Genomic DNA, 27,219 nt, shown 5'->3' with positions numbered 1-27,219 from the left:
CTTTCTTTCAAGAGAATCTTAGGGATTCATAGGAGCCTATAAAGTCTTTACATTTAGAACCTTCATACAAATTCTTTTCCTATTCCCACTTTAAAATTTAAGTGTTTTATGGTCTCTAATTTGAACATTAATGGTCTAAAAGTAGAACAAGGCTGGGATCGGATTAGTGTGTCGGTGACCTGGAATGGAAACTACGACTTGAACACTACTATGCCATTTTAGGTCCCAATTCTAATCGAGCAACTCTAGCCAACAACATATGATTGCATCTTGTGACCTACGTTAAAAGCGTTTTCTTTGGTACAAACACTTTCCATCGTGCATTTTATTTTACAACTCATCTCACTGTATTAAGAATGGAAAAAAATGGTTCTTTTGGTTTGATGATGGGTTAATTGATTTTTTACCTTTTTGTAATAAAATGATGCGTTTCTTTGCTTAAAGGAGATAGCTTTCTCTACGAACACCTGATTTTCTGATATGGGTTCGGCTAAACAATGTTTCTTTGCTTAAATGTGTCTCCTTTTTGTTCTTAATTTTTATGTTTTGGGAAACAAAAAGCAATTAAAGATGGAAGAAGGGCATGAAATGAAAGCATAGAAGGAAGGAATATATGATTAAAGGTGAGAGACATATTAGAGGAGGGGAGCCCCACTTTTTGACTTACCCAAAGGCTCATTTTGAGAAAGACTCTTAGGGATGTGTGCATTTTGGCCATTATAGCTTCTCTTTCTCTTTTTCTTTCTCTTTCTCTTTTTCTAAAGCAACAACCCTAATCAACACCTCCTCATTTCATGTTTCATAATCCCCCAATTATTTCTTCAATATCCATCAACATCCTTTCCACTTCTAGGGCATCAGATTTTTTATATCATTTACATACCTTTTTCTTTTAATCAAAACCCAAATATCTACCATGTAGAATGAACTCATAGCTAGCTGTATCACTCGAAAAGCGTTGATGCGTCGCAGCTAACTGGACATCTAAGGATAAAACACGGTTTGCAAACTCTAAATTCTAGATATGATCTCAAAATAACCGGGGTCAAGGTCCTAAACTTGTACTCAAGAGATAGCTCTCCTTATACTGATAAATGATGTATGGATTAGTGATCTTAATTTTCGTCCTAAATCACTGTTTGACGCTATTTGGTGGCACTTCATATTTGATTCAATGATTGTTTCCAAACATTTATGAAATCTCGAGTAAGATTGCATCTTTTAATGGAATATAAACAAAAGGCAAATTGATGGGGTTTTTTTTTCTTTCACATTTTGAGAAGAACATTGGTAAATAAACAGAGTAAAGCTTAGCTTGAGTGAAAACTAGAAAACTTTATCTTTTTTTTGCTTAGAGGTCACATGCAAAATTTGACTAGAGTATACCCCACATGTATTCATTATTTGAGCATCTCTTGAAAATGAACAAAGATTAAATCTTTTAAGGCCGAAGGGCAAAGCATAAAACCCAAACTCCCAAACCAAGCTCCCACACTCTGTTTTCTTCACAAACAACCCACAAAACCCTCTCTTCACTAGTTGTTCAATGGATGATTCTTACTCACTCAAAGGGTGTAGAACTCACTTACCAGAAAGCCCAAGAGCTCCAATGGAGTTCCTCTCTCGCTCATGGAGTGCCTCTGCTTTTGAGGTCTCTAAAGCTCTGGTGCCTCCTCCTTCCATGAATACGGCGGCTATGCCGTTTCATTTGCCTCCAAAATCCGCAAGTGGGTCTTCCTGTACGACGTCGTCTATACCCGAAGACGTCACCGGCGAGTTCGAGGAGTTCCCTGTTCTTCAGGGCCACGGAAACAACTTCTCCTTTTCTTCCTCCGCCACTTCTCAGCTCGTTCTTGATCGCATTATGTCACAGTCCGTCAGAGAGGTAGCAATAGTTACTACTTTGTCAATTTCTATTTGGAACCGATTTTGGGTTTTTCCCTGAAACTCTGTTTTGACAGGAAGTGTCGCCGTTGACGTCCGGGAGGCTTTCGCACAGCAGTGGGCCTTTGAACGGCGGGTCTTTGACGGAAACGGACAGCCCGCCGGTGTCGCCTTCCGATGAATTCGACGACGTCGTTAAGGTACCAAACAAATCTCTCCAGAATTCGAATGTAGGAGACAAATACTCTGTTTTTCTGTCTCCCTCTGTTGCTAGCAGCCTTCTGTTTCGCACTCTGCTCTGCAGTAGTGTTGTTCTAAGGCTAATTGCCTGCACCCTGCAGCTTTTTCTTTTCCCTTCTTTTTATTAGTATTTCAAGTTTCTAGAAAACACTTAAATAATGAAAATTTTAAAAAATTTAACCATATACTTTTAAAAATTACAAATAAGACTTAATTTTGTGCAGTTCTTTCGAGCAAATCACAGCATTCAGCCCCTTTTCACAAATGGCCGTGCTAGCGCCGGCAATGTCGGTGGAAATGCCGGTGGCGGGTCAAAGACGGTGGGGAGGTGGCTGAAGGATAGAAAAGAGAAGAAAAAGGAAGAGCACAGAGCCCACAATGCTCAACTCCATGCCGCTGTTTCGGTTGCTGCGGTGGCTGCTGCAATGGCGGCAATTGCAGCTTTCCAAGCTACTTCTTCGTCAAAGAAGAATGAGCACTCGGCTAAGATCGACATGGCGGTGGCCTCGGCTGCTACCTTGGTGGCTGCTCAATGTGTGGAGGCGGCGGAGGCAATGGGGGCTGAAAGAGACCACCTTGCTTCGGTTATTAGCTCTGCCGTTAATGTCAGATCTCACGATGATATCTCCACTCTTACTGCTGCAGCAGCCACAGGTAAGACGATAATAAACTTGCCATTCAACTCTGAAATCTTTACTTGGATGAACAATATAAAGATCTGTAACTACAAAAACCAAAGACAGAGCAAGCATTTAAAAGTTCAGAAGCCAAATGTCAAAAAACATTGAATCATCGTCTTTGTTCTTGTAGCTCTACGAGGAGCAGCGACACTAAAGGCAAGAGCAATAAAGGAAGTATGGAATATCTCATCAGTGTTACCAGTGGACAAAGGATTACCACCAATGGGTGCTTGTGGTAACAGAGGCAACATTCATCATACCAACGATAGCCATAGCCAAGAAGCAGAGCTGCACCAAGCTGATAATTTTCTCTTCGCTCATACGCAAGATTTTCTTGCGAGAGGCACCGAGCTCCTCAAGCGCACCCGCAAAGGTGTTCTTTAGAAGCTAATTTTCTCAACACTTCCCATATGGAAATGACAAGATGAAAATTATAAGAATTTGTCTAACAAGTTCGGATTGATAATGCAGGGGATCTTCACTGGAAAATAGTGTCTGTTTACATTCACCGCACGGGGCAGGTGATGCTGAAGATGAAGAGCAGACATGCTGCAGGAACATTCACAAAAAAGAAAAAGAGTGAGTCTTTTTACTGTCTTGGCAAGGACATGGGTATTAGACTTGAACCTTGGTGTTAATATTTGCTTTCGGCACTGCAGATGTGGTGTTAGGTGTATGCAGGAACATACAGGCATGGCCTGGACGACACTTGCTTGAGGGCGGAGAACAGCGGCGTTACTTCGGTTTGAAGACAGAAATGCGAGGCATAATAGAGTTCGAGTGCAGGAGCCAGCGAGAGTACAATCAGTGGACACAGGGGGTTTCAAGGCTCCTTTCCATGGTAGCTGATTCTAAGAACAGATATTAGGATGTTTAACGTATTCTCTCTTTTGTGACTTAGATAGTGAGTAGTTTAGGTGAAAATGGTTGGTTCCAATGATGCTTAGATCCCCCTTGAAAGAATGTACACAGGGATAGAGGAAAAGGGGGCAGGGAACTCTGAAATCACTCATGGCAGATATCCAAATAAAAATTTGGGTCAGTCTAATTCTCTAGAAGAGCCTGCTGATTGTAATCTTAGAATTGCTAAAAATGTAAGCAGCAAACATTCTAAAGGGAGGTAGTTGTCATGAGTGCTAATATATAACCTGTTATCATTAGTAAAACGCAGCAACTGATTGAAGCCCTATTACGGCTGAAGGTACTCTGATGTGATGTAAATTCAAACCAACAAAAGAAGCAATCATTCATGACTCTACATTCCAAATTTTGTCAGTCTATACATCTTTGTGTTGGGGTAACTTTATTAAGGGTCATTCTTCTAATGGTAAATGCTTTAAGATTGACATAGAACACCATATGGTACAAGAAGATACAAATCTAATTCTGATACTTATATTGAAAAGCAGTAGACAGTTTAGTTACAACTTACAATGGGTATGAGATTCAATCTACCACCTGATCAACAGCAACAGAAACCTTTACAGTTTGATGCTTTTGTAATGGTGCTATTAATCGGAGAGAAATATATGAAGTTTACACACCATTTATTAATACCAGTGATAGAGTTTCATAAAGGGAAAAGCCGATGAAAATCTAACCACAAAGAAAACCAAGCCCCTCTTCAATTATCAGCTGCTCTGAAGATAGACAATAGTGAGAGGAAAAGGTTGACGATGTCCAAATATAAGGCAATAGAAGCCCAGATGTACTCGTCGTATGAGTATCTTTTTATGAGATTGTCGGTGTCATAGACGATGTATCCACAGAAGATGATGGATGCTATACATCCATAAACCATCATTGAAGTCCGACCCAATGGAAAGAAGGCCTGCACACCATGAAGGAAATTCATATTATGCTAATGAAACTCAATTCAAACACACTCATGTCAAATTTGAACAAAGGGTTGTGCTATTGAGCGTACCTGAACCAGACCGAATATCAGGAGGATAACCAGAGCACCAAATAGAAATGGACCAAGGAAGCTGAAATCATAGCCCTTTTTGGCTGCCCAAAATGTGTACAGAGTGAGACTCACCACAACCACGGCAGTTAGAATTGCAGCCTCAAGAATGACCTTCCCTGTTCATGATTCGTTCAAAGCTCAGACAAGGAACTATTTTGCATTTGCAAACCAAGTATACATAATCTTATGCCCAAATACACATAGATCTGCAAAGAAACAAGTATTCAACCAAAAACCTATACCAAATTTACAACCACCGCCTTACTCCTAAAGGCAGAAATGCAGAAAGCACTAAAGGCTAAAGCAAACAATTTGTAGAACTGCTTTGTCAATACGATCATCAGTTATATAAGGTGTACTAAACACCATATCTATAGCATATCTTGCTTAGTTACCCAAGAATAGCCAATTTACGTACAGTCAGTCAACCAAAGGAGGCAAGAACCTATCCTCTAATTTCGAATTACCTAAAGGCAGAAGGCATTAACTACAAAAAAGGTTAAATTGAAGAATATTCTACTCACCGCTTGTATACGCGCAAGTCAATCCAATCGCGAACGAAAAAGATACCGTGAAAATACCCAATAGAACCAAATTGACGGGGTGCTTCTGAGCGTAACAGGAGAGCGGTATCAACGCTGTGGAGAATCCAAAACAAAAACCAAATCAGAAACAATTGGAAACCCTAAAAGAAAAAGAAATTAATGGTGAAGGAAGGAACCTAACTTATGAAGGGCATAAAAAGGAGAATGATGTATACGGCCAGGCCTGCCCTAGTAGTGCTCAAGAAGGTAGAGATTGATGGAACATAAACAACCGTGGCGGCGACGGCAACGGTGGCGAGTAGTTGGATGGTAATGATAGAGTAGATCTTCCGAATGAAAGCCCATCGGAGCTGTGGGCTCTCTAGCATGGTCGGGTACAGCGGCGTTGTTCCGCTCTCCACATCATACTTCCTCTGCTGATTCCACATCTTTGAAACGCCAAGAACAAGTAGAAGAAAAACGAAGAAACAAAGCTTTAATCGAAAGTGCTGAAGGGTTCAACGAAGTCGCAATTCGGGTTCCCGAATGATTATCGCAGAGCTTATAAGATGGAGAGGTTCCGGCCGAGGGAGACTTCTCGATTCATCGCGTGTAAGCCGGAAACTCCTTTCGGTTGTTATATTTCATTTCTCCTCCTTTTTTCTTTTTTCGCCAAATTAATAGAAAATTCACTTTTTAAAAAACTTCAAAAACAATTTTAATTTTTTTTTAAAAAATTAAAAAATATTATTATTGTTACTCTAGTTTTAAATTATACTTACAAATTTTTACTAAAAATTTTGGAATTTTTTTTATAATTTTTTAAATTTATATATATTTTCTTTTAAAATTAATATTTTAGTATTTTTTTTTTTTTTTTAAGAGAGTTTCTTAACCTAGAAGAAAAGAAAGTAAAGTAATGAACAAGAAATTTAGAAGGTTAATCGATCTGCCATTAATTGATTGGTTCAATAACATTTAATACGTCGATAGATATTGTATTTTAACGAATGAGGTTAAACCCAACTCTCATTCTTTACCGAAGATGGTCAAAATTTACGCAAATAACTAACCATCAATATGCTATTGTTATGAATATCCATGGGTTAGTAACTATGTTTTACAGCTCGGTCATATGGTTCAATCACAATATGTCATGTGACAATTATTATTATTTTTTTTTATAAAATGTTATTGAATTTATTATCGAAATTTATCCATTAAAAAATTATTTAAATAAGGAGGTTGGGTAGTTGTATGTTCTAGAATGTGCTTAAATAGTGTATTCTTCTTCATAGCGGACACTTATTTTCTTTTTATTTTTTGGAATAAAATTACAAGTAAAAAAATAACATATTGACACGTGGCTTCCTTCAGCCCAACACCGCAGCTCAGCGCGCGCACACAGATGCAACCCAGCTCAATTTCATTAATGGGTCGCTCTAACCGATTTGCCTCACGCTTTCAATTAGACGGCTCAACAGCCCAGCCCTCGTTCGAGCTGTATGCCCGACTTGTCACGATCTAACCTAGACTACGACCCGCACGCGCATTCATGACCTATAACCAGTTACCAACTCGCACTCCCGACCCGACCCAGAGAACTTGACTTGCGCCCCTTCTATTGAGCTCGGCGCAACATGGCTCAGCGGCTTATCCGGTTTTTTTTACCTAGTTTTGACCCATCCTAGTGCTCGGGCCCTATGCCTAACATTTTGGACTCTTTTGGAGACACTTTATGACATTATTAGAAGCGTATGAGGTAATCTTACCTCATTGATCTATTTTAAGCAAAGTTAGATGATTAATTGATGTCATTAGGCGAATTAAGCTCATTAATACATGGCAACCCGATGTTATGGGTCCACATAAGTTGAATTGAATTACAAGAAACATACCTAGACTAGTCCAAAGATAAATTAGTGACTCTGGTTTTAAGCAACTAGGTAAATGACTTTACTCTGACATTATTTATGAAATGTACTTTTGGCATATTTGTAGCTACGTTATGCATAGTGACAAAAAAAAAAAAAAAAAGAATGAAAGATCGTGAGGGTAAATGCGTAATTTCACCCAATGTGTAATTAAAAATTGTTGACATTAGCACTTGGGTAGTTTGATTGGGTGGCCAAATGGCTAAGAGTTGTTATCACCAAACGTCCCATATATATACATATATGTATGTATGTATGTATGTATGTATGTATAATGTATGTATATATATATGTATATGTATATTATGTAATGATAGAAGGAAGAAAATAAAGTCATGTGTAGCAATAATTGAAATAGGAGCATAAAATTTTATCCTATGATGGGAGGGGGACCCACATCACATCTATTGTGGACCCCACCATTCCAACAGCAATTGGTTCGAACCGAAGAGAACGGTAGGATGGGAACATACAAACATTTCTCGCCGTCGATATACGCATCCCATCGGGCACCACAGGGACACATTTGGGGTTTCGGGAAAGTTTTGGGCAATTTTTGTAAATAATCAAAGGATGAGGACCAAATTGGAAAAGAGGCAAAGTTGGATTGAAACGACAGCGTTTTTAAGATGCCTGAGAAATTGGAGCAGTTAAAAAGGAAAAAAAAAAAACCATATTTTCTCGTCGACGAAAACAGTGGCTGCAATCTTTTGTGGACTCCCAACGGAAAGAACGCGAGAAAGGAAGACAAAAAGAACACACCAGATGCCTTTCCTTTTTACCCCAAAGGGCTCAAAACCAAGATGTTCATCTCCGAAAATTTGGATTTGTGCTCTTTTAATTTGATCTTCACGATTCCTCAGCTCACCTTGTGATCTCCCGATTTCTCCACATCTATGAAGCAGTTGGATGGATCGTTTTCTGGGTTTCTTCATCGCTCTTCTTGGACAGAGATCTTACGTAATCTGCGGTGATTTTTTCGCCCTAATTTTCTTTATATCTCGATGAGAATAATCGTTGTTGATTTATCTTTTTATTTTCCTGTATTCGAAATGGTGATACACTACAAATTCAATGCTGTTGACTGGACTACAAACTGCTCGGATTCTAGTCTCTGAACAGAACGATTTTGATAAATCTTCTCTTCCTTTTTTCTTTCTTTTTTTTTTTTTTTGCGTTTTTTTCTTCTTCTAGAGCTGCTTTTCCGTAGCCTGAGAATCCGTTTTTGGATGCCTGGGCATGAAATTTTCCGACCAGATTAGGTTTTTGCGATCTGATGATTTGTATTTTTTTTTGGTTTCCAAACTATGTTTTAGTATTCTCTCATTTTGCTATTTTTTAGGTTAGTTCGATTGGGGAACGATAGCCATCTGGCATTTTTGGAGATCTGAAGTCGTGTTGATCTCTTGTGCGCTATGAGGACTTTCTTCCCTTCCGAGTCCTATAAAGAAACGCAGCTCAATGCTTTCTATCCACAGGCTTGGCTCCAGGTTGAAAGAGGGAAACTTTCCAAACTCTCGTTACAATCCTCTTCTTCGTCGATGTAAGATAATTTTTTTTTTTCATTATTATTTTGTTGTATAGTATTTACTTCAGAAATTTATATCCTGAGGGTTGATTAAATTTTTGTAGAGAATCTCTTATCAAGGTCCCCGATCCTCCAATTCTTCCGTACTTCAAACCTGTTGATTATGTTGAAGTTTTAGCTCAAATTCATGAGGAACTCGAGTCATGTCCCGCCCATGAGAGATCGAATCTCTATTTGCTTCAGTTTCAGGTCTTTAGGGGGCTTGGGGAGGTTAAACTTATGCGAAGAAGTCTTCGCTCTGCTTGGCAGAAAGCTAGCATAGTTCACGAGAAGCTTATATTTGGAGCATGGTTAAAATATGAGAAGCGGGGTGAAGAGATTATCACCGACCTACTTGCGACTTGTGAGAAATGCGCACAAGAGTTTGGACCTGTTGATATTGCTGCACAATTCCCTGTAGATACTGGGGTAGATGCTGGAAATCCCAACGACACTCATGCAGTTGATGGGAACCCAATGTCAAGACATGTCACTTTTAAAATTAATGATGAGGATATTGTTTGTGATAGGCAGAAAATTTCAGGTCTCTCAGCTCCTTTTCATGCTATGCTTAATGGGTGCTTCACTGAATCAAACCGTGAGGTCATTGATCTGTCTGAAAACAATCTTTCCCCTTCGGGTATGAGGGTTATAAGGGAGTTCAGCAACACAGGGAATTTGGATGAAGTTTCTCCAGATCTTTTGTTGGAAATATTGACTTTTGCAAATAAATTTTGTTGTGAAAAGCTCAAAAATGCATGTGACAGAAGACTAGCACCTCTTGCATCCACCAGAGAAGATGCTGTGGATCTCATGGACTATGCCCTCGAAGAGAATTGCCATATTCTTGCTGCATCATGTCTGCAAACTTTTCTGAATGACCTCCCTGATTGCTTGAGTGATCATCGTGTGGTGGACATTTTTATGAATGCTAATAGACAACAAAGGTCAATTATGGTGGGTCATGCCTCGTTTTCCCTTTATTGTTTATTAAGTGAAGTTTCCATAAACCTTGATCCTCGATCAGAGAACACTTCTTGTTTCCTAGAAAGGTTGGTGGAATTTTCTGAAACTGATAGGCAGAGGCTCTTTGCTTGTCATCAATTGGGATGTGTAAGGTACTTAAGGAAAGAGTATAATGAAGCCAAACGTCAATTTGAGGCTGCTTTTAGTGCAGGCCATATTTATTCAGTTGTTGGGTTGGCTCGCTTAAGTCACATAAATGGTAACAAGCAATGGTCCTATGACAAGCTGACCTCTGTTATCTCTACTGGTGTCCCACTTGGGTGGATGTATCAGGAGAGATCATTATATTCTGATGCCAATAAAAAATTGACAGATCTTGAGAAAGCAACTGGCTTGGATCCAACTCTGACTTATCCCTATATGTATCGAGCTGCTTCCTTAATGCGAAAACAGGATGTTCATGCAGCTCTTGCTGAAATCAACCGTATTCTTGGATTTAAACTTGCACTTGAATGTTTGGAACTCCGGTTTTGCTTCTACCTTGCCCTTGAAGATTATCAAGCAGCAATCTGTGACATTCAAGCCATTCTTACTCTCTCCCCTGATTATCGAATGTTTGAGGGTAAGGCAGCTGCATTACAACTCCGAACTCTTGTGCGTGAGCATGTTAACAATTGGACGACGGCAGATTGTTGGATTCAGTTGTATGATAGATGGTCTTCAGTTGATGATATCGGGTCTCTGTCTGTAATCTACCAGATGCTTGAGTCTGATGCAGCAAAAGGTGTTCTGTACTTCAGACAGTCCTTGCTTCTTCTACGGTATGCTATTAACCTCAGCCTGTGACTTCTTTTTCATTTAGTTATTTTTGTTTTGTGGGCAACAATGATTGGCTTGTTGCAACATTAAATAAGCAATTGTTAGATAAAAGAACCTTTTCTGACAGGTTAATAGGTTATCTATTTGTGTTTAGGATAACTTCTTTTCTTCATTTATTGGTATTGCTGTTTTTTTTTTTTTTTTGACACAAAGCTTCAGATGGTTTTTGAGCATTGTTACTTAATGTAACTAGATTTTGGTAGATAGTTGGGAATATGCTAATTTTTTTTAGATAAGAGCATATGCTAAATCAGTAACTTTATTGTAAAATGTATGCATGCTGAATGCATAACCAACGACAAGACAGGCATGCTCTGAATTCAGCCTGGGGATTTCAAACTTATACTTGCTGAAATGAGGGGAGGGCTGAATCTACACTACATGAATAGGAGATTCGTCTGGATTATTAGCCATTTCTATTTGCTTAAATTATTTGCTTCCTCTGCATAGCATTTCCTATGTACTTCAACTGATAAAATATAAAAGAATCAATAATCCAGTCCCTTATTTTCTAACTTTGCCATGTTATTGCATATTCCTTCTCTGGCTCTCACTCAGTTCTGTGCAATACACATCTGTGAAGTGGGAAAGATAATTTTTTTCCTAGTGTGAGTTTTTTTTTTTCCTCAAGTGATAGGTGAAGATTTCTTTCATTGACTTATCAGGTTGAACTGTCCAGAAGCTGCCATGCGGAGTTTGCAATTAGCTCGTCAACATGCATCCAGTGAACATGAGAGGCTGGTTTATGAGGGCTGGATCTTGTATGATACAGGTCATTGCGAGGAAGGGCTCCAAAAGGCTGAGGAATCAATTAAAATTAAGAGATCCTTTGAAGCTTTTTTCTTGAAGGCCTATGCACTGGCAGACTCTAGCCAAGATCCGTCTTGTTCTTCTACAGTTATTTCCCTCCTAGAAGATGCTTTGAAATGCCCTTCGGATAGGTTGCGCAAAGGTCAGGTATGGTTTTCCCAATCACCTTGTGTGTTCATAGCAGAAGTCGACCAAGTGGGATGATTGTTGATAGGATGAATATCTTTCAATATTACTTGATATGAATCTATTACGTCTTATTAGAACTAGATATCGTTGAAAGCCTTGAGATCGTTGTGAGAGAGAGTGAGCTCTACTCTAATTATTTACTGTTTGATACCTTATTTGTAACTACCCCTTCCATTCACCATTGCAAACAGGAGACCTTTTCTACAACTCTAGCTTTTTACGTTCTTGCCTCTTTAGATCTCTAGTTTTCTAAGTTTTTGCCTCTTTTCGTACATTTCATTTATTAATTTAAAAATTGACCGTTGTGTTGGTTGCCATCCAGTAAATGCTGATGAGTCTGAATTGTATAATCAGTGAAGGACTAAATATATATATATATATGGTGTCTTAACATGAAAGTTTAATAATTATTATTTATTGATGCAATTGATACCAACCATGTATTGTCCCCAAATCGTGGAAATAATAAAGGGCTTAGAGATAATGGGTTTATACCATGGTGGCCTACCTAGGATTTAGTATCTTACAAGTTACCTTGGCAGTCAAGATGCACATAATCTAGTCTAGTCCAGACAATCATGGATATAATATATATACCACATAAAATAATTCTAGCCAATATCTTTCTGAATACATCTTCCTGAATACAGGAATTGACTGATAACTGTGAGCTGTCATTTTCTTCTCAGTTTGTGTCTATGGAATGATAGTTGTGATGAGGCAGCTTGCCAACTAATTGTGGCTTGTATTGAAAAATTGTCTTTAACTTGTGTAACTGCCCATTTCTTTTTAGGCACTGAACAATCTTGGAAGTGTTTATGTTGACTGTGAGAAGCTAGACTTAGCGGCTGATTGCTACATTAATGCCCTCAAAATCCGTCACACTCGAGCGCATCAAGGTCTTGCTCGGGTTCATTATCTCAGAAATGATAAGGCTGCTGCATTTGAGGAGATGACCAAACTAATTGAAAAAGCGCGCAATAATGCATCTGCATATGAGAAGAGGTCCGAGTATGGTGACCGTGACTCAACCAAAGCAGATCTAGATATGGTTACTCAGTTGGATCCTCTTCGGGTGTACCCATACAGATACCGTGCTGCAGGTTGTTATATCCTTCCCTGATTTACTCGAGTTTATTCTAGAATTAGGAGTTAATTATTTGCCCCATATTTCAAGCCATATTAAGCACCAAATTATTTTTTGAGAGAATGATACCTAACAATAATATGAATTATATACATTAGTATGTCTTTGAAAATCCTACATTTGTTGGAGAGGAGAACGAAACACCTTTTATAGGGTGTGGGAACCTCTCTCTAGCAGAAGCATTTTAAAAACCTTGAGAGAAAGCTCGAAAGAAAAAGCCCAAAGAAGACAATATTTGTTACCGGTGAGCTTGGACTATTACAAATGGTATCTCAGAGTTAGACACCAAGTGATGTGCCAATGAGGAGGTTGGGTCCCAAAGGGGGTGGACATGAGGCGGTGTACCAACAAGTACATTGGGCCCTGAAGGGGGGTTCCTCATCGATTGAAGAAGGGAATGAGTGTCAGCGCCTCGCTGGGCCCTGAAAGGGGATGGATTGTGAGATCTCACATCGGTTGGAGAGGAGAACGAAACACCCTTTATAAGGGTGTGGAAACCTCTCCCTAGCAGACGCGTTTTAAAAACCTTGGGAGGAAGCCCGATAAAGAAAGCTTAAAGAGGACAATATCTGCTAGCGGTAGGCTTGGACTATTACACTCATTATCCATTTGACTTTTTAGACCCGTTACTATTCAGCCATGGCTAGGGATTTAGTCTTTTGTTTGTCAACTAAATGATTTCTTCTCTATGGGAGCAGTGTTGATGGATAGCCACAAAGTAGATGAAGCGATTGCAGAACTATCAAGGGCAATAGCATTCAAAGCAGACCTTCACCTTCTACACCTCCGAGCGGCATTCCGCGAGCATACTAAAGATGTGTTGGGAGCTCTACGAGATTGTCGAGCTGCTCTTTCGGTTGACCCGAACCATCAAGAAATGCTGGAGCTTCATAGCCGGGTAAACAGCCATGAACCATGAGGTGCAGTATCATCAACACAATGTATACTAGAGCATGTGTATGTAACGACCATTTCATAGATTCTTTTCCACCCCCCGTATTTCAGGTTTTGTAAGTTATAAATTTGTACGATTTTTGGTAATTATATTCAATTAATGTAAAATCATCCGTTTCCGTTTCTGTGTTCTCAATAATGTATTCTGATGAATCAGGGAAAATACTTGTAATTTACAATTTCATATCCTTTTCTCCAATTTCATACACCATAACCCATACAAGTTGCTTGAAAACTATTATTGTATTTCCTTGAAAGCTCGAAAATTATTGTTGGATGCAAATTCTATTGAACGCAGTTTGGAGTCCTAGCTCTTAGTAAAATTTGATAGAATACGCATGCGCATGCTATATTTTTAAAAATTTGGTTTAACGGTCAGTTTGGGGTAGAAGATAGTACTAAAGTTGAGCGGAAAGCCAGTTGACTGGACATCTAGGGGTAAAGCACTGTTTTGGTGCAGGGCGTGAGAGTGGTACCAAATCGAGGCAAATTTTGAATTCTAGATATGATCTCAAAATGGCCACGAGAGTGGTACCAAATCGAGGCAAACTCTGAATACTAGATATGATCTCAAAATAATAGGGGTCAAGGTCAGCCAGTGAGATGATGGGGGATAAGCTTCATCGTTAGGAGGGAAACAGCTCGAATCACCAGTTAAGGCCCCTAAATAACCGCTCAGTGATAAAGGAGGTAGGGGTGCAGAGACAGCTAAGAAGAGAAGCAACCACCCTTAAAAGAGTGCGTAATAGCTCACTAATTGAGTGCTCTTTCTAAAGTAAAACACTTTTTAAAGTCCATGCCAAAATTCAACATTGAAGGAAGGAGAAGTTAGGGGAGAGAGATTGAATTCGAAAGAGAAGTTAAGGAAGGAATATATAAAAAGAAGCGAAATGAGGAAGAGACAAAAAGAAGGGGAGACGAAAAATCATAAAAGAAATATAGGAGGAATAAATAAGAAAAAAATTAACTTTTAAAAAATGTATTATTATGAAAACATTTAAAAATTTAGGATTATTTATTTATTTTTATAGAGAAAGTTAAAATATAATATGGATATATAGTTAAAAAGAATGCTATATTACCGTATTAATGTTATATTCTTAAAAAAAAATAAAAAAATAAAAAACATTTATAGAGTAATAAAATAGATTTAAAATAAAAATGATTGAAGTAGAGACAAAGCAAAGCAAGCAGTTCCAGAACCTTCTGCCAGAAATGGCTATTTGCAGAAAGCGATGCCCAAAATAAAGGAATAATAAATTGGGAGAGATGGCCTTCTAGAATTTTCTTTTCTTTTCTTTTCTTTTTTCTTTTTCTTTTTTTTTTTTAATTTTTAAATTTTAAATTTAAGTTGAAGCACTTCCGGACAAAGCCGTACAAAAATCAGGCGCCACTTGCAGACTTGCAGTTGGGACTTTGGAACATAGAATTTATTAATATGACATTATTAGCCCTTCATTCTCCCTACTCCTATTTCCTTTAAATAAAATAAAATAAATTCTTTTTTTTTCCCTAAAAAATTTCATATTTCTAAAAGATTTTCCAAAAATACCTTTGATGAAAACCATTATTCTTATTATGTCTAATAGCTCAATCTTGTCCTCTTTCGGATTTCCCTCCCCAACTTGTCCTTTTTGGACTTTTCCGGCCTTTCCCGGCCTTTCCCTCTAAGGGTTCAACTCAAAGTTATTCTCTTTGGATTCCCCAACTCTAGGTTTTAAAACGTGTCTCTTTGGACTTTCCATCTCAAGCTTCAGCTCAAGGTTTTGAAATGCATTTGTTAAGAGGAAATTTCCACACCTTTATAAACAATGCTTCGTTTTCCTCATCAGCCGAGGTGGTATTACTCCTACGTTAAAATTTTGAAGACCTCTTGATTCAGCTTCCCCGTTTAGTATTGTTATCACCTCAACAGCCTTCGTCCTACTTACATGCTTACATGCAAGAGTGATGAAGTTAGGTTGTTACACTATGTTTATTGAACAAAAACGGGTAGGAAGAGGAGCTCCACAAATGAAGAGATTAATATTTTATATAATATTTATATTCTACCACGGGTGTTAATGGTTGCGATGTGAACAGACGTTTTTGATTTGATGAAGAATTGAAACCGCGTTTGTCCTCTCGCAATCATCACCATGGCTTTTCTGTCGTTTCCTCACCATAAAACGTCCTTCTCTATTGGATTCTTTTCAATTTCTCTGCCATTTTAGTTATTGCCTCTCATCTTCATGGCTGCATCTCCCTACAACACACCATTCTCCTATTCCCAATTTCCATAATCACGTCGGTTTTCTCCTTTCCGTTTCTTAATCTTCGCCAATTTCTGTTCATACGCTTCTACAATCATTCTTCCTCTTTTTATGTTTTGCAGTTGTTGTATCCATGAATCCTCAATATCCAGTGAAGGAGGAGGACTGGGGCTCATGTTCGCCGGAGCTACGCGGCGGTTATTGCTTCCCAGCCACGCCCCAGCCGATGGAAGGTCTTTACGACGGTGGTCCTCCGCCATTTCTGATCAAGATATTCGACATGGTGGAGGATCCAATTACCGAACACATTATCTCTTGGGGCAGGGGAGGAATCAGCTTCATCGTTTGGGATCCCCAAGCCTTCTCCGCTAATTTACTGCCTCGATTCTTCAAGCACAACAACTTCTCAAGCTTCATCCGACAGCTCAACACTTACGTAAGTTTCCAATTCTCTTCAATATTGCATCTAAGATCGAATAATCGAAATTATAGAAAGAATGGTCTTAAGTTCTTGAATACTGTATTCAACTGGTTGTGGTTTCTGAGTTTTCTGAATTCTGTATTGCCATTTTTCTTCTGTTCTAGACTTCTTTTAGTTGGGGAGGGAATTTTTAGTATGAACTATGATTCCAGGGTTTTAGGAAGATTAATCCAGAGAGATGGGAGTTTGCCAATGAAGGATTCTTGAGAGGCCAAAAGCATCTTCTTAGGACAATTAGGAGAAGAAAACCACTAGCATCACCCTCTGAGCCTCTGCCTCTAGAACAAGAACCAGGTCCTTGCGTTGAAATCGGTCGATTCGGGCTTGACGCCGAACTCGACCGGTTGAAACGGGACAAGCAAATGGTGATGATGGAGCTAGTTAAGCTGAGACGTGAGCAGCAGAGTACAAGAGCCTACCTACAAGCAATGGAGCAAAAGCTGCAAGGGACAGAGATGAAACAGCGACAGATGATGAAATTCTTAGCAAGAGCAATGCAGAATCCAGACTTCATTCAGCAGCTAGTGCACCAGAAGAAGAAAAGGGAGGTTGAGGAGGCAGCAACAAAGAAGAGGAGATGGCCCATTGATCAAGGACCAAGCAGCTCCAGAGGCAGTGAAGAAGGAACCTCAAACCCCATTAAGATTGAGCCTCTGGAGTTTTGTGGATATGAAGTATCTGAACTGGAAGCACTTGCTATGGAAATGCAAGGACTAGGGAAGGGAGTTAAGAAAGAAGCAGAAGTAAAGGAAGAGCTGCAGGGTCCAGAGAGTGAAGATACAGAGCTGGATGAGGGGTTTTGGGAGGAGTTTTTCAGTGAAAGAATAGAAGAAGACGACGTGAAAGCGTTGAGTCATCGCTTCGACAGTTTCGGTTCGACCCGAAAGTAAGGTAGCTGGAAAACACACTATCTCCATTTCTTCTGGGTAAGTAAGAAAGCAAACAAACAAGTTTTGTCCCATATTCCAATTCCTTAATCAAACATTCCTTCCAAAACCCCTAACTCTCAAACTCTCTAATGATGAACAGGATGGGAAATCATGGCAAGCACAGAATTAAAAGGGAAACTGTCTTTTCCTCCCTCTTTCTCTCTCTCTATGCCATTAATTTTCCCACAACAAAGCTGCTCCTCATTTTTTGTGTGGTGGGTTTTTGAAGTTGCAGGTAAATTTAGGTGGCGAGGGAGGCCATGGGAGGCTGAGGATGATACAGAATCAAGGTGTGTTCTGTTTCACCGTGGATTACTGCATAAAGTTTGTATGTTTGTTGCAGTAAAAGAGAGGGTGTTTGTGGCCAGAAATGAGGGAAGAGGGTGCAGCAGAAGCAGCCAAAATGGAGGAGGGCCCAAGCTGGTGAGCAGCAGCGGTTGGTAGTTAAGTGGGTCGGTGTGGCTGTTTGTTGGTTTGAAATGAAATGGTCGGTGTTGTGCCTGAGTTTTCGTTGTCAAGCCACTTCCAAAAAATCCCAGATATTTCCCCATGCCTTTCACCGCCCTTGCCATCCATAAGCAATTGCTACTTCATTCGTCGTCCCACTACTTTTTTTTTGTTTCTCTCTCTCTCTTTTCTATTGTCTTTTGAGATTGATGTTTATATATTTATAAACTTCTCGGATTTTTTTTCGGATTAATCGATTCTTATGTGAGATCTCACGATCTCACGTCAGTTAGAGAAGGTAACCAGACATTCCTTGATGTGAAAACGACTCCCTATCTGTTTTAAAACCTTAAGAGGAAGCTCAAATAGAGGTAGATTGTAAGATTCCACATCAATCGAAAGGAAAACTAAACATCCCTTTGAAATCTCACCTCAATAGACACGTTTTGAAACTTAAAACCCAAAGGACTTGAGTTTTGTTATTTATTTTAACTAATATTTTCAAACGTTAAATCAAGTTTTGAAAACTAAACCATGTTCTTTTAATAAGAATTCAATTTTTTTTTTATAGAATAGTTAAAATTAATAAGAAATTTGAGGAAAGAAACACAAATTTTAAAAACTAAGAAATAAAAAATTTGCAAAATATGATTTAGATTAATTTTTTGTATTTAAAATATAATATTATTAAAATCAATATTTAGAGGTTAAAATGTCAGTTTGAAATCCCATAGACTAAATATATATATATATTATAAATATATTATTAATATTAAAATAAAAATGAATATAAAAATAATTTGCATAACTATTGGTATATTAATATAGAAACAAAAAACATATTAAAATTATTTGGAAAATAAAACTGAAATTGTTTTTAAAAAAAAAAAATAGAAAATTCTTCAAATTTTAAGGGAAAAACAAAAAAAGAAAGCAAATATTTTCCTTCATAATTTATTTTTTATTTATTTTAAAAAATAGTTTAATAATTATAAACTAAAACATAGCAAATGCTTAACTAGTTGATAATTATAAATTAAGAATAAAAATACGTAATAAAATATAAAATCCAAATCCTTAAAATAATGAAACATAATGAATAAGGTAAAGTACCTGAGGAATTTGGAGTGTTGCATTCCAACAAGTATGGATCCCTCCCAAGCTTCACATGATCCCTGTTTTCTTCTATCTATATCTCAACTTCTCAACCAACCAAATGAACAACCAAAAACAACATACAAACGTAAATAACGATAATGTTGTAGGGTTAGGCGGGTTGTCTAGTGAGATTAGTCGAGATAGCGAGCAAGTTAGTCCACACACTCACGGATATCAAAAAAAAAAAAAAAAAGAGAAAAAGTAAGAAAAAGAGAGAAAGTCACATGCATGATTTGGGTTTGGGTGGGTTATGAAGATGCTGAGTCTTACTTTCGTTCTCCATGCATATGGTCCCCTAACTTTGTGTTATGATGTCTCGATTTCCGCTCTTTTATGGAAGATTTTACAATGAGAGAGTTGCATAGAGTGAAAAACCTCGAGGGAAAGCCCAAATAAGACAATATTGGCTAGCGATGGGTCTGGGCTGTTACAAATGGTATCAGACCCAGACACCGAGCGATGTGCCAACGAGAAGGCACGAGGCAATGTGTCAGTAAGGACACTGGGCCCTGAAGGGGGGTAGATTGTGATATCTCACATCGGTTGGGAAGGAGAATGAAACACACCCTTTATGAGGGTGTGGAAACCTCTCCCTAGCAGAGCGTTTTAAAAACCTCGAGGGAAAGTCCAAGGAGGACAATATCTGCTAGCGGTGGGCCTGGGCCGTTACACAAATTTTGTCTTACCTTTGGACCATTGCCACTCTGCCATATACCTGCCTTTTCTTCATTTTTTTACTTTTTCATTTTCAAACCCCTTCACATACACTTCACCAACAAAAACTGAGACTTCCCCCTCTATTTATATCCCCTCATCTTCATTCAAACAATAACACCAACTCTCAGACTTTGCCGTGCATCACCAGCAGTTGAAGCTGCCAGCATGATCTAACCTTCTTCTTGCTCTTCACACAAGGAAAGATCAGATCATATGGTAGCTTCACCTTTTGATGGTATCACGAGAAAATCGAATTACGACACAACCAACCAGCTTCTCTTGCCTACAAGCATCAATCTTACTACTTTCAAACACTTCCCCATTTCTTCTTCCTTGCAGAGTTCATCTTATTTTAGCAAATTCTTCTACACCTAAACAACCATTTGTGAATATCTCTTCTTGTTGCAGGATGGTTTATTTGGTCGTGTCATCGACAATAATGATATACATACTTTCTAGAAAGGGTAGTGGGCGATAGCAATGGAGATTCTTGAGCTTTGCCTAAAAATGGCGTAGGAAGCAGATCTGCACTAATGCTTACCTCTCTGCTCTGGGAATCTGTTAGGGTTTTGAGTGACAGAATTTATCTTATCCAAAGAGGTTTTGGTGCTTTTGAGATCCCCTTCTCCATGCTTATTGCATTGAAGTTCTACAAACATTTATTTATTTATTATTTTTTTCTGCAATATAATATAGCCAAGTTTAAAGCTCCTGTCCTGTGGGATGCTGATTGGAATACTTTGTCCCCTGATGGGATATTTTTATTTTATTCGGAGGAAGCATAAAAAATGAAAGAATAGTGTTTATACGTTGTTGGAACATTATATATTCCCTTATTCCCAAACATGAACAGTCCTGAATCTTTGTTTTTGGCCTTGTTTGAATGAAGGACTCGAGACGACCTATGTTCCATGGGTACATAAACCGAGTGTTCGTTCTCAGCTATGATCCTATGAATTTGTTAATCCCATGGCTACATAAACTTAGGCTAATGAAACCTATCTATCTTCTGTAGTAGGTCTTAATGTTTACAAGTCATAACCTTCCAGAAAAATACAGCATGAATCCAGTTTTCTATAATTCATTTGCAGCACAATCCACACATTTAGCTTCAAACTTCACAATCCTAAGCTAATTAAAATCAAATAACTAAAGCAAACTATTTTTTCTAATTAATATTCAACAAATTCCTTTCGTCATTCATCGTTCTTCTGTTAAGAGTGAAACTCAAAACAACAAAACAACAAAACAACGAACTAACCAACCTGGGTATAGCTTAGAACATTAGAACATATACCGTCGATCAAGAAGTCAAAGGTTAGGAAAAAAAAAACCATTCAAGAACAATGATGAAGTTAGTTTTTATGATTGCATGCAAATGATTGGTTTAATAGGAAGAATGTCATATTCAATTACCCCCTTCCCACCTAGAGCAAACATATCCGAATCTCAAACCAGTCGATGAAACCATGGACAGTATTGACTCGAGGAATAGGAGAATGTTTTGAGGTGTTTGAGTGTTCATAGGAGGAGCTGCCTGTCTGAATCTTAGACTAGGTTGTCTGTTTACGAGGAGCCTTTTATTTTGGGCTTTGCTTTTCGTATGGCACATTTCTATTCTAAAGTTTGGTCTTTCATTAAAAGAAGAAAAAAGAACGCACATTGTATCTAAATTACAAGCATCTAATTCTTTTCCCTAAAAAATGTGCCTACAGTGGTGTGTTTTCACAAATATCGACACGCATACATATTGTACCTTCAGATATATCATGGAAACGAATTTCAATTCCCTAAATTCCAATCAATCAGTAATAAAATCTACAATTACCCAAATCGACTATGGTAAGTATTGGGTTATTCAAGCAAATCATTTTCATCATACTCACATTGATTTAACCACAGCTGCCACAAAGGATCAGAAACAAAATTAAGCATTGAGAAGCTGCTTTCATTTGGATGCTTTGTCCGCCGTTCTATCAAACATTGAAACCACGTCGTCATCACTTAATTATAAGGATTTCATCCAGAAGGATTAGTTTTCATGTGGTGCTGCTGAATCAGCACTAGAGCAAAGAGCCTAGTTCAAGCTGTTAGGCTGGAATATTAATTTCGATACACCAAGATAGTTCATATAAAATTGAGACAAAACAGTATTGCAGGAATTCAAACTCATGATTCCTACTTTGATAAATAATACTAGACCTAAGAGTTCAATATTCAAGCTATTAATCCAGGTAACTCAATCTTTTAAATTTATATTTTAACATGGAGGCTGCCTCGATCAGTTGATTTTGATCCTACTCGATGCAGTGCATTAGGTGGATGACATCAAAAACCATGAAGAAATGGGAAATCCATCCTAAGGAGAACAAAATCTTCCATTAGAAAGATACCCTTCTAATTCATCATAAGTACAGACTGTGGCTTTTCCTACCCTTACACAGAAATGGGAAGAAATGACTATCGAATTCGGTAATGGCCCAAGCCCACCGCTAGCAGATATTGTCCTCTTTGGGCTTTTCCTTTCGGGCTTCCCTTTAAGGCTTCAAAACGCATCTGCTAGAGAGAGGTTTCTACACCGTTTTTATAAGGATCACAGTGTTTCAAATGTTCTAACTGGACCTATTACACGATCCAAGGCCAAGAAGATTCAACAAGCATTCATTCTTCATCTACAAAAATGGATAGGCTCGGTTCAACCATCATTTCATGTGTTACAAGTTGATTCGATTGAGGAAGAACCATTTTGGAACATTGTAATCCTTATCATTTATAAAAAGTGTTTCGTTCTCCTCCCCAACCAATACGGGATCTCACAAATTTCAACAAAGAAAATAGTTAACAAATTAGCTATAGTATACTAAAATTAATTTGACTAAACATAAGTTAGTATACCACTTATGTAATTAACCAACCAGAAATAAATGCTTGTGAACCTGGAATTACCAAGAAACTGACCCGGATTGTGGTACATGAACATGTATGGCCGTCCGAACAGATATTTCCAATAATTAAGCACGGAACTAGCCTGTACATGAACACGAAGAACGATTCAATTATATTGTTTTCAGTCATCAATACAATGCTACTTGACAACAGTCACGTAAATGCATCATAATCTTGGATACTAATGTTGTGCGCTGTAATGCCACATACAACCTGCTCTGATACCACTTATTGTGGCGGAATGCCACGACCAAAATGTTTTAATATCCAATTGTTGTAGCGGAATGCCACAACCAAAAATGCTATGATACCACTTGTTGTGCCATAATGACACAACCAAAGAGCTCTGATACCCAATTGTTGTAGTCCAAATGCGAAAGCAAAATCGATCGCACTCACACACTTAAACAGAAATTAAGCAACGAGACACAAAGATTTACATGGTTCGGAGAGAAGAAATTCTCCTACCTCCATGAGTGGTAGCCAATCACTATAACCAAAATGTTTACAAGTCTATCTCTCACACTCTCACACTACAAAGTCTCTTACAAAGTTCCTTCCAATTGTCTCCGGTTAAATACAAAATAACAATGACTTCACAATACTCCACATGACTCCGCACCTAAAAACAGTGCTAAACAAGCTTATATTCTCATATGGGGAATATTAATCAAAATGGTTAAAACTAAATGGGATTGAATAACAATTTACAATGACAATTTACAATGAAAGTCCTGAAATGATATTTATAGCTCGTGGTTTGACAATTGATCATGAAAACAGATTCATCAGCATGTAACCACAGCCAAACCACAATGTGAATTATCAAGAGAATTTGTTTCGTTTAACGCAATTGTATTAAGTTTATGAATAAGAGAACAAGGCAATATACCTCTACATTGTCCACTGATCAGACCTTTTGAAAAATTCCAATTCTAGCATCCATGAACGGCTTACAACACTTCTCCTTCGCGAAACCAGCACACTTCTCCTTTGCAGCTGCCAAACAAGCCTCCATTTCTCGCTCTTCGCACATCTCCCTCGCCTTCAAATCCAACCCCTTCTTCGATTGCATCAAAAATCCCCACCACCGCGGCTTGCATTTGTCGGAAGCAAGTATTGAACAACCAATCCTCGCGCCGGCCTCGCATTGTTCAATAATCTTCGACTCGCATATTTCGTATGCAGATTCCCACGCTTGGGGATCCCTAAATGCAAGCAAGTACGGACCTGCCGAGGGATTTTCGGATTGACCGGCTCGAATTGGCCCACGAATTGGGCGTCCGAAGGTGATAACTGTCGAAGAGGCAGAGTACTCGTCGGGATTCTGAGGTTGTGAAGACTCCATCATCGGTGGGCTCAGAAAGCTCATCGTCGCTGCTTTTTGTATGCATATATATAGATATATATGTATGTGTATATAATACGTATGTATGTATATATAACTCCCAAAATTTACCATTAGTTTGAAAGATAACGACATTGCCAGGATGTTTACAGAAAGATCTACCATGGTGTTGCAGTCACCTATAATAAAAATTATGACCATTACAAATTTTCATCCAAAATTCCAATTTTTTTTAAAAATTAGTTGTTGTTATTATTATTATTATTTGTAAATTAGCATATTATCTAGATAAATACTTTTACTCATGATAATTGGTGCAATTAGTCTATATATTCGATGAGTTTTGAAAAAAATTTACTTTAAAAACTAAATTTAAGATTTATTGAAAGTACATTGAGAAAGAGAAGAAAGAGATCGAGACTATAAAATAGTTCAACCCGTCAATCATCATCACTTTTGTAGCTCTTGCAAATCTATCTCGACCGAGAATCAATGAGACGAGAAACATACTCCATCTCAAATTTGGATGGATCGATTGGGAAGAGCTTTGAATGAAGGATTTTGGCAATCACACAATGGGCAGCTAGGATTATTACCATAAAACAAACAAACATGAGATGAAATCACATTTGTTTGCTGTTGAAGTGTTCTAATTTACAGTGTGAGGGCAAATGGAACCAATAAACATAAATGAAAGATTGTTCTTAGGATTATGAAGTTTTCACCCTAATGGACATAACATGTTGGAAGGAGATCAACTGATTGTCATTATCCTCGCAAACTCTTCGTAACTCACTCGGCCATCGCCATCCAAATCGGCCTCTCGAATCATCTGTTCGGCCTCATCATCTGTCAATCTCTCCCCCAAGTTTATCATCACATTTCTCAACTGCACATTCAAATCATGGAAATCACTTTGTTGGTCAGACATTTGGCTTATCATTTCAGTTAAATGGACTTCATTAGGTGTAACAACCGATATGGTTTTCTTTAGACTTTTCCTTTCGGGTTTTCTCCAAAAGTTTTTAAAACGCATGCTAGAGAGAGGTTTCCACACCCTTATAATATAATAATGGAGGTTTTGTGAATTGTCTTTTGACTTTTAAATTTTAAAAGTAGCCTGTCTTTTAGTTTTCTTTGACCACCACAATTGTAATCGTCCAAGCCCACGGCTAGCAGATATTGTCCTTTTTAGGCTTTTCATTTCAGACTCTCCCTAAAAAGTTTTTAAAACGCCTCTACTAGAGAGAGATTTCCACTCTTACAAAAAATGCTTTGTTCCCCCTCCAACCGATGTGAGACCTCATAATCTACTTCCTTGGGGCCCAACGTCCTCGGTGGCCTCATAATCTACTTCCTTGGGGCCCAACGTCCTCGGTGGCACACCGTTCGGTGCCTGACTCTAATACTATTTGTAATAGTCCAAGCATACCGCTAGCAGATATTGTCCTCTTTGGGATTTCCCTTTCGAATTTTCCTTCAAAATTTTTAAAATGCGTCTACTATGTAGAGGTTTTTACACCCTTATAAAGAATGTTTCCTTCCCCTCTTACACCAAGGTGGGACCTCACAGCAATGGCCTTCAAATGGGTTCAAGGGGCAGGCAAAGTAACAACAGCAGAGAGAGATCTCTAAAAGAGACCCTTTGGCAAAATGAAAAACTGTGTTGTGAAAAGTGTTTTGGGTGTACGTCATCAGACCAAATTCAGGGAGAAGTATAAGAAAATGATTGAAATTTACCTCAAAAGCTGAGATATAACCATCTTGGTCCCTATCAAACACTTTGAAGGCTTCTTTTAGCTCCTCACTAACATTGTCCTGCAAAACCCAACCAACCCCTTCTCAGCCACCATGAACACATGTAAAATAGCGGTGATGTTTTGCTCCTTTACCTTCATTTTCCTTGCCATGACATTTAGAAACTCATCAAAGTCTATCATCCCGTTACTATCGACATCGACTTCACTGATCATATCTCTAACTTCATTCTTGGTGGGGTGTCCATCCAATGTCTGAATTGCTGCCCCTAGCTCCTCCACCGTGATGAATCCTACAAATATCCCCACAACTTTCACTTAACAATCACCCTTAAACCTTCACCCTTTATCAACGCAAAAGAAAACAATTCTCACAAACAATATACTAATCTTTACGCACGTAAGAAGTTAAGATTATCGTAACTAAGAGAAAGATATTGAGAATTGTTGGGAGGGAGTCCCACATTGGCTGATTTCGGAATGATCGTGAGTTTATAAGTAAGGAATACATCTCTATTGGTATGAGGCCTTTTGGGAAAACCCAAAGCAAAGACATGAGAGCTTATGCTCAAAGTGGACAATATCATACCATTGTGAAGAGTCATGATTCTTAACACGGTATCAGAGTCATGCCCTTAACATAGCCATGTCAATAGGTACGAAATCTTTTGGGAAAACTCAAAGCAAAGCCATGACAGCGTATGCTCAAAATGGATAATATCATACAATAGTGGAGAGTTGTGATCCCTAACAAAAGAATGATTAAAACCGATCATCCATAGAACCAAGTTTTTTTTTCTTCCAAGTAATCTGATATGAATCTATGAATTCCCAGATTCTGTTTAGCTTGTTAATATTCAATTGAGCTCGTTAAGTTAGTGAATCTAATGAACAAACTATCAATTTTTCTAAATTGAGCAGCTTCCATGATCATTAACATATACTTCTTCCATCGACACGATTTAATTTAAAAAACAAGAACAAGAACAAGAACAAACTATAAGTTTCAGCATCATTTTTCATTCAGGCAAAATATCAAACAGGTTGTGGGCAAAACAAAAAGGGAGAGAAAGATGAACTCACCATCAGCATCCTTGTCGATTAAACAGAAGGCTTCACGAAAATCAGCGATCTGATCTTCTGTAAGAGCTTCAGCAGCCATAAAAGCTCGGTCGCTGTAATCAACAATTGATAGAATGAACACGAGAAAGAAGAAAACGAAGGAGTTTGTGGTGAAATGCGATTCAAACGTTTATATTCTTATATACATGTTGCAATCAGTAGGTGAGCTGAAAAAAAGAGAACAATATTGTTGATTGTTCAATGGAAAAATTGAAATAGTCAAACGCGCTCAAAGAAAATTATCATCTTCCCAGAAACATTTTCTCCTCTTTGAACGAGAAAATTTCTAGATGAAAAAAAAAAAAAAAAAAAAAAAAAA

General features: G+C 38.2%; 5 protein-coding genes across 13 annotated transcripts; 3 read left to right on the top strand and 2 right to left on the bottom strand.

Moving 5' to 3' along the window:
- Positions 1-1,496: 1,496 nt before the first annotated feature.
- On the top strand, positions 1,497-3,991 carry LOC111466914 (VAN3-binding protein-like). Its single transcript, XM_023111595.1, has 6 exons — positions 1,497-1,885; positions 1,962-2,084; positions 2,349-2,778; positions 2,935-3,177; positions 3,276-3,383; positions 3,464-3,991. Exons 1-6 carry the CDS (start codon positions 1,547-1,549, stop codon positions 3,670-3,672), a joined length of 1,452 nt encoding a protein of 483 aa, XP_022967363.1. The 5' UTR covers positions 1,497-1,546; the 3' UTR covers positions 3,673-3,991.
- A 186-nt stretch (positions 3,992-4,177) lies between these two features.
- Positions 4,178-5,928, bottom strand: LOC111466919 (protein LIFEGUARD 2-like). Its single transcript, XM_023111603.1, has 4 exons — positions 5,500-5,928; positions 5,298-5,411; positions 4,732-4,889; positions 4,178-4,635 (listed from the first exon to the last, which is right to left on the bottom strand). The coding sequence occupies exons 1-4, from the start codon at positions 5,744-5,746 to the stop codon at positions 4,429-4,431; spliced, it is 726 nt and encodes a 241-aa protein (XP_022967371.1). The 5' UTR covers positions 5,747-5,928; the 3' UTR covers positions 4,178-4,428.
- Positions 5,929-7,901: 1,973 nt separating this feature from the next.
- Positions 7,902-13,927, top strand: LOC111466912 (ETO1-like protein 1). Of its 2 annotated transcripts, none has more exons than XM_023111594.1 (6): positions 7,902-8,201; positions 8,579-8,774; positions 8,864-10,585; positions 11,309-11,600; positions 12,436-12,745; positions 13,488-13,927. In XM_023111594.1, the coding sequence occupies exons 2-6, from the start codon at positions 8,647-8,649 to the stop codon at positions 13,706-13,708; spliced, it is 2,673 nt and encodes an 890-aa protein (XP_022967362.1). In that variant the 5' UTR covers positions 7,902-8,201; positions 8,579-8,646; the 3' UTR covers positions 13,709-13,927. The 2 variants fall into 2 exon arrangements, with proteins under 2 accessions (XP_022967362.1, XP_022967360.1); XM_023111592.1 differs by having other exon boundaries at positions 7,905-8,201; positions 8,574-8,774.
- A 1,885-nt stretch (positions 13,928-15,812) lies between these two features.
- Positions 15,813-17,964, top strand: LOC111466915 (heat stress transcription factor A-6b-like). 6 transcript variants are annotated; one of them, XR_002714443.1, is made up of 4 exons: positions 15,813-16,431; positions 16,629-17,367; positions 17,641-17,695; positions 17,774-17,964. XR_002714443.1 is itself a non-coding variant. In XM_023111598.1 (4 exons), the coding sequence occupies exons 2-3, from the start codon at positions 16,129-16,131 to the stop codon at positions 17,364-17,366; spliced, it is 1,041 nt and encodes a 346-aa protein (XP_022967366.1). In that variant the 5' UTR covers positions 15,815-16,029; positions 16,118-16,128; the 3' UTR covers positions 17,367-17,402; positions 17,506-17,964. The 6 variants fall into 6 exon arrangements, 4 of the variants coding, with proteins under 4 accessions (XP_022967367.1, XP_022967366.1, XP_022967365.1 ...); XR_002714442.1 differs by having other exon boundaries at positions 15,815-16,431; positions 16,629-17,402; positions 17,506-17,695; XM_023111598.1 differs by having other exon boundaries at positions 15,815-16,029; positions 16,118-16,431; positions 16,629-17,402; positions 17,506-17,964.
- Positions 17,965-22,103: 4,139 nt separating this feature from the next.
- On the bottom strand, positions 22,104-27,203 carry LOC111466922 (calmodulin-like). 3 transcript variants are annotated; one of them, XR_002714444.1, is made up of 5 exons: positions 26,862-27,201; positions 25,914-26,071; positions 25,762-25,839; positions 23,566-24,200; positions 22,104-22,755 (listed from the first exon to the last, which is right to left on the bottom strand). XR_002714444.1 is itself a non-coding variant. In XM_023111610.1 (5 exons), the coding sequence occupies exons 2-5, from the start codon at positions 26,938-26,940 to the stop codon at positions 24,776-24,778; spliced, it is 450 nt and encodes a 149-aa protein (XP_022967378.1). In that variant the 5' UTR covers positions 26,941-26,953; positions 27,047-27,203; the 3' UTR covers positions 24,574-24,775. The 3 variants fall into 3 exon arrangements, 2 of the variants coding, with proteins under 2 accessions (XP_022967378.1, XP_022967376.1); XM_023111610.1 differs by lacking the exons at positions 22,104-22,755; positions 23,566-24,200 and adding an exon at positions 24,574-24,910 and having other exon boundaries at positions 26,862-26,953; positions 27,047-27,203; XM_023111608.1 differs by lacking the exons at positions 22,104-22,755; positions 23,566-24,200 and adding an exon at positions 24,574-24,910.
- Positions 27,204-27,219: the final 16 nt, after the last annotated feature.

Source organism: Cucurbita maxima, unplaced genomic scaffold, assembly GCF_002738345.1.
Source record: "Cucurbita maxima cultivar Rimu unplaced genomic scaffold, Cmax_1.0 Cma_Scf00032, whole genome shotgun sequence".
Lineage (NCBI taxonomy): Eukaryota > Viridiplantae > Streptophyta > Magnoliopsida > Cucurbitales > Cucurbitaceae > Cucurbita > Cucurbita maxima.
The sequence above is the reverse complement of the archived record's forward strand: the minus strand, read 5'-3'. Positions and strand labels throughout refer to the sequence as shown.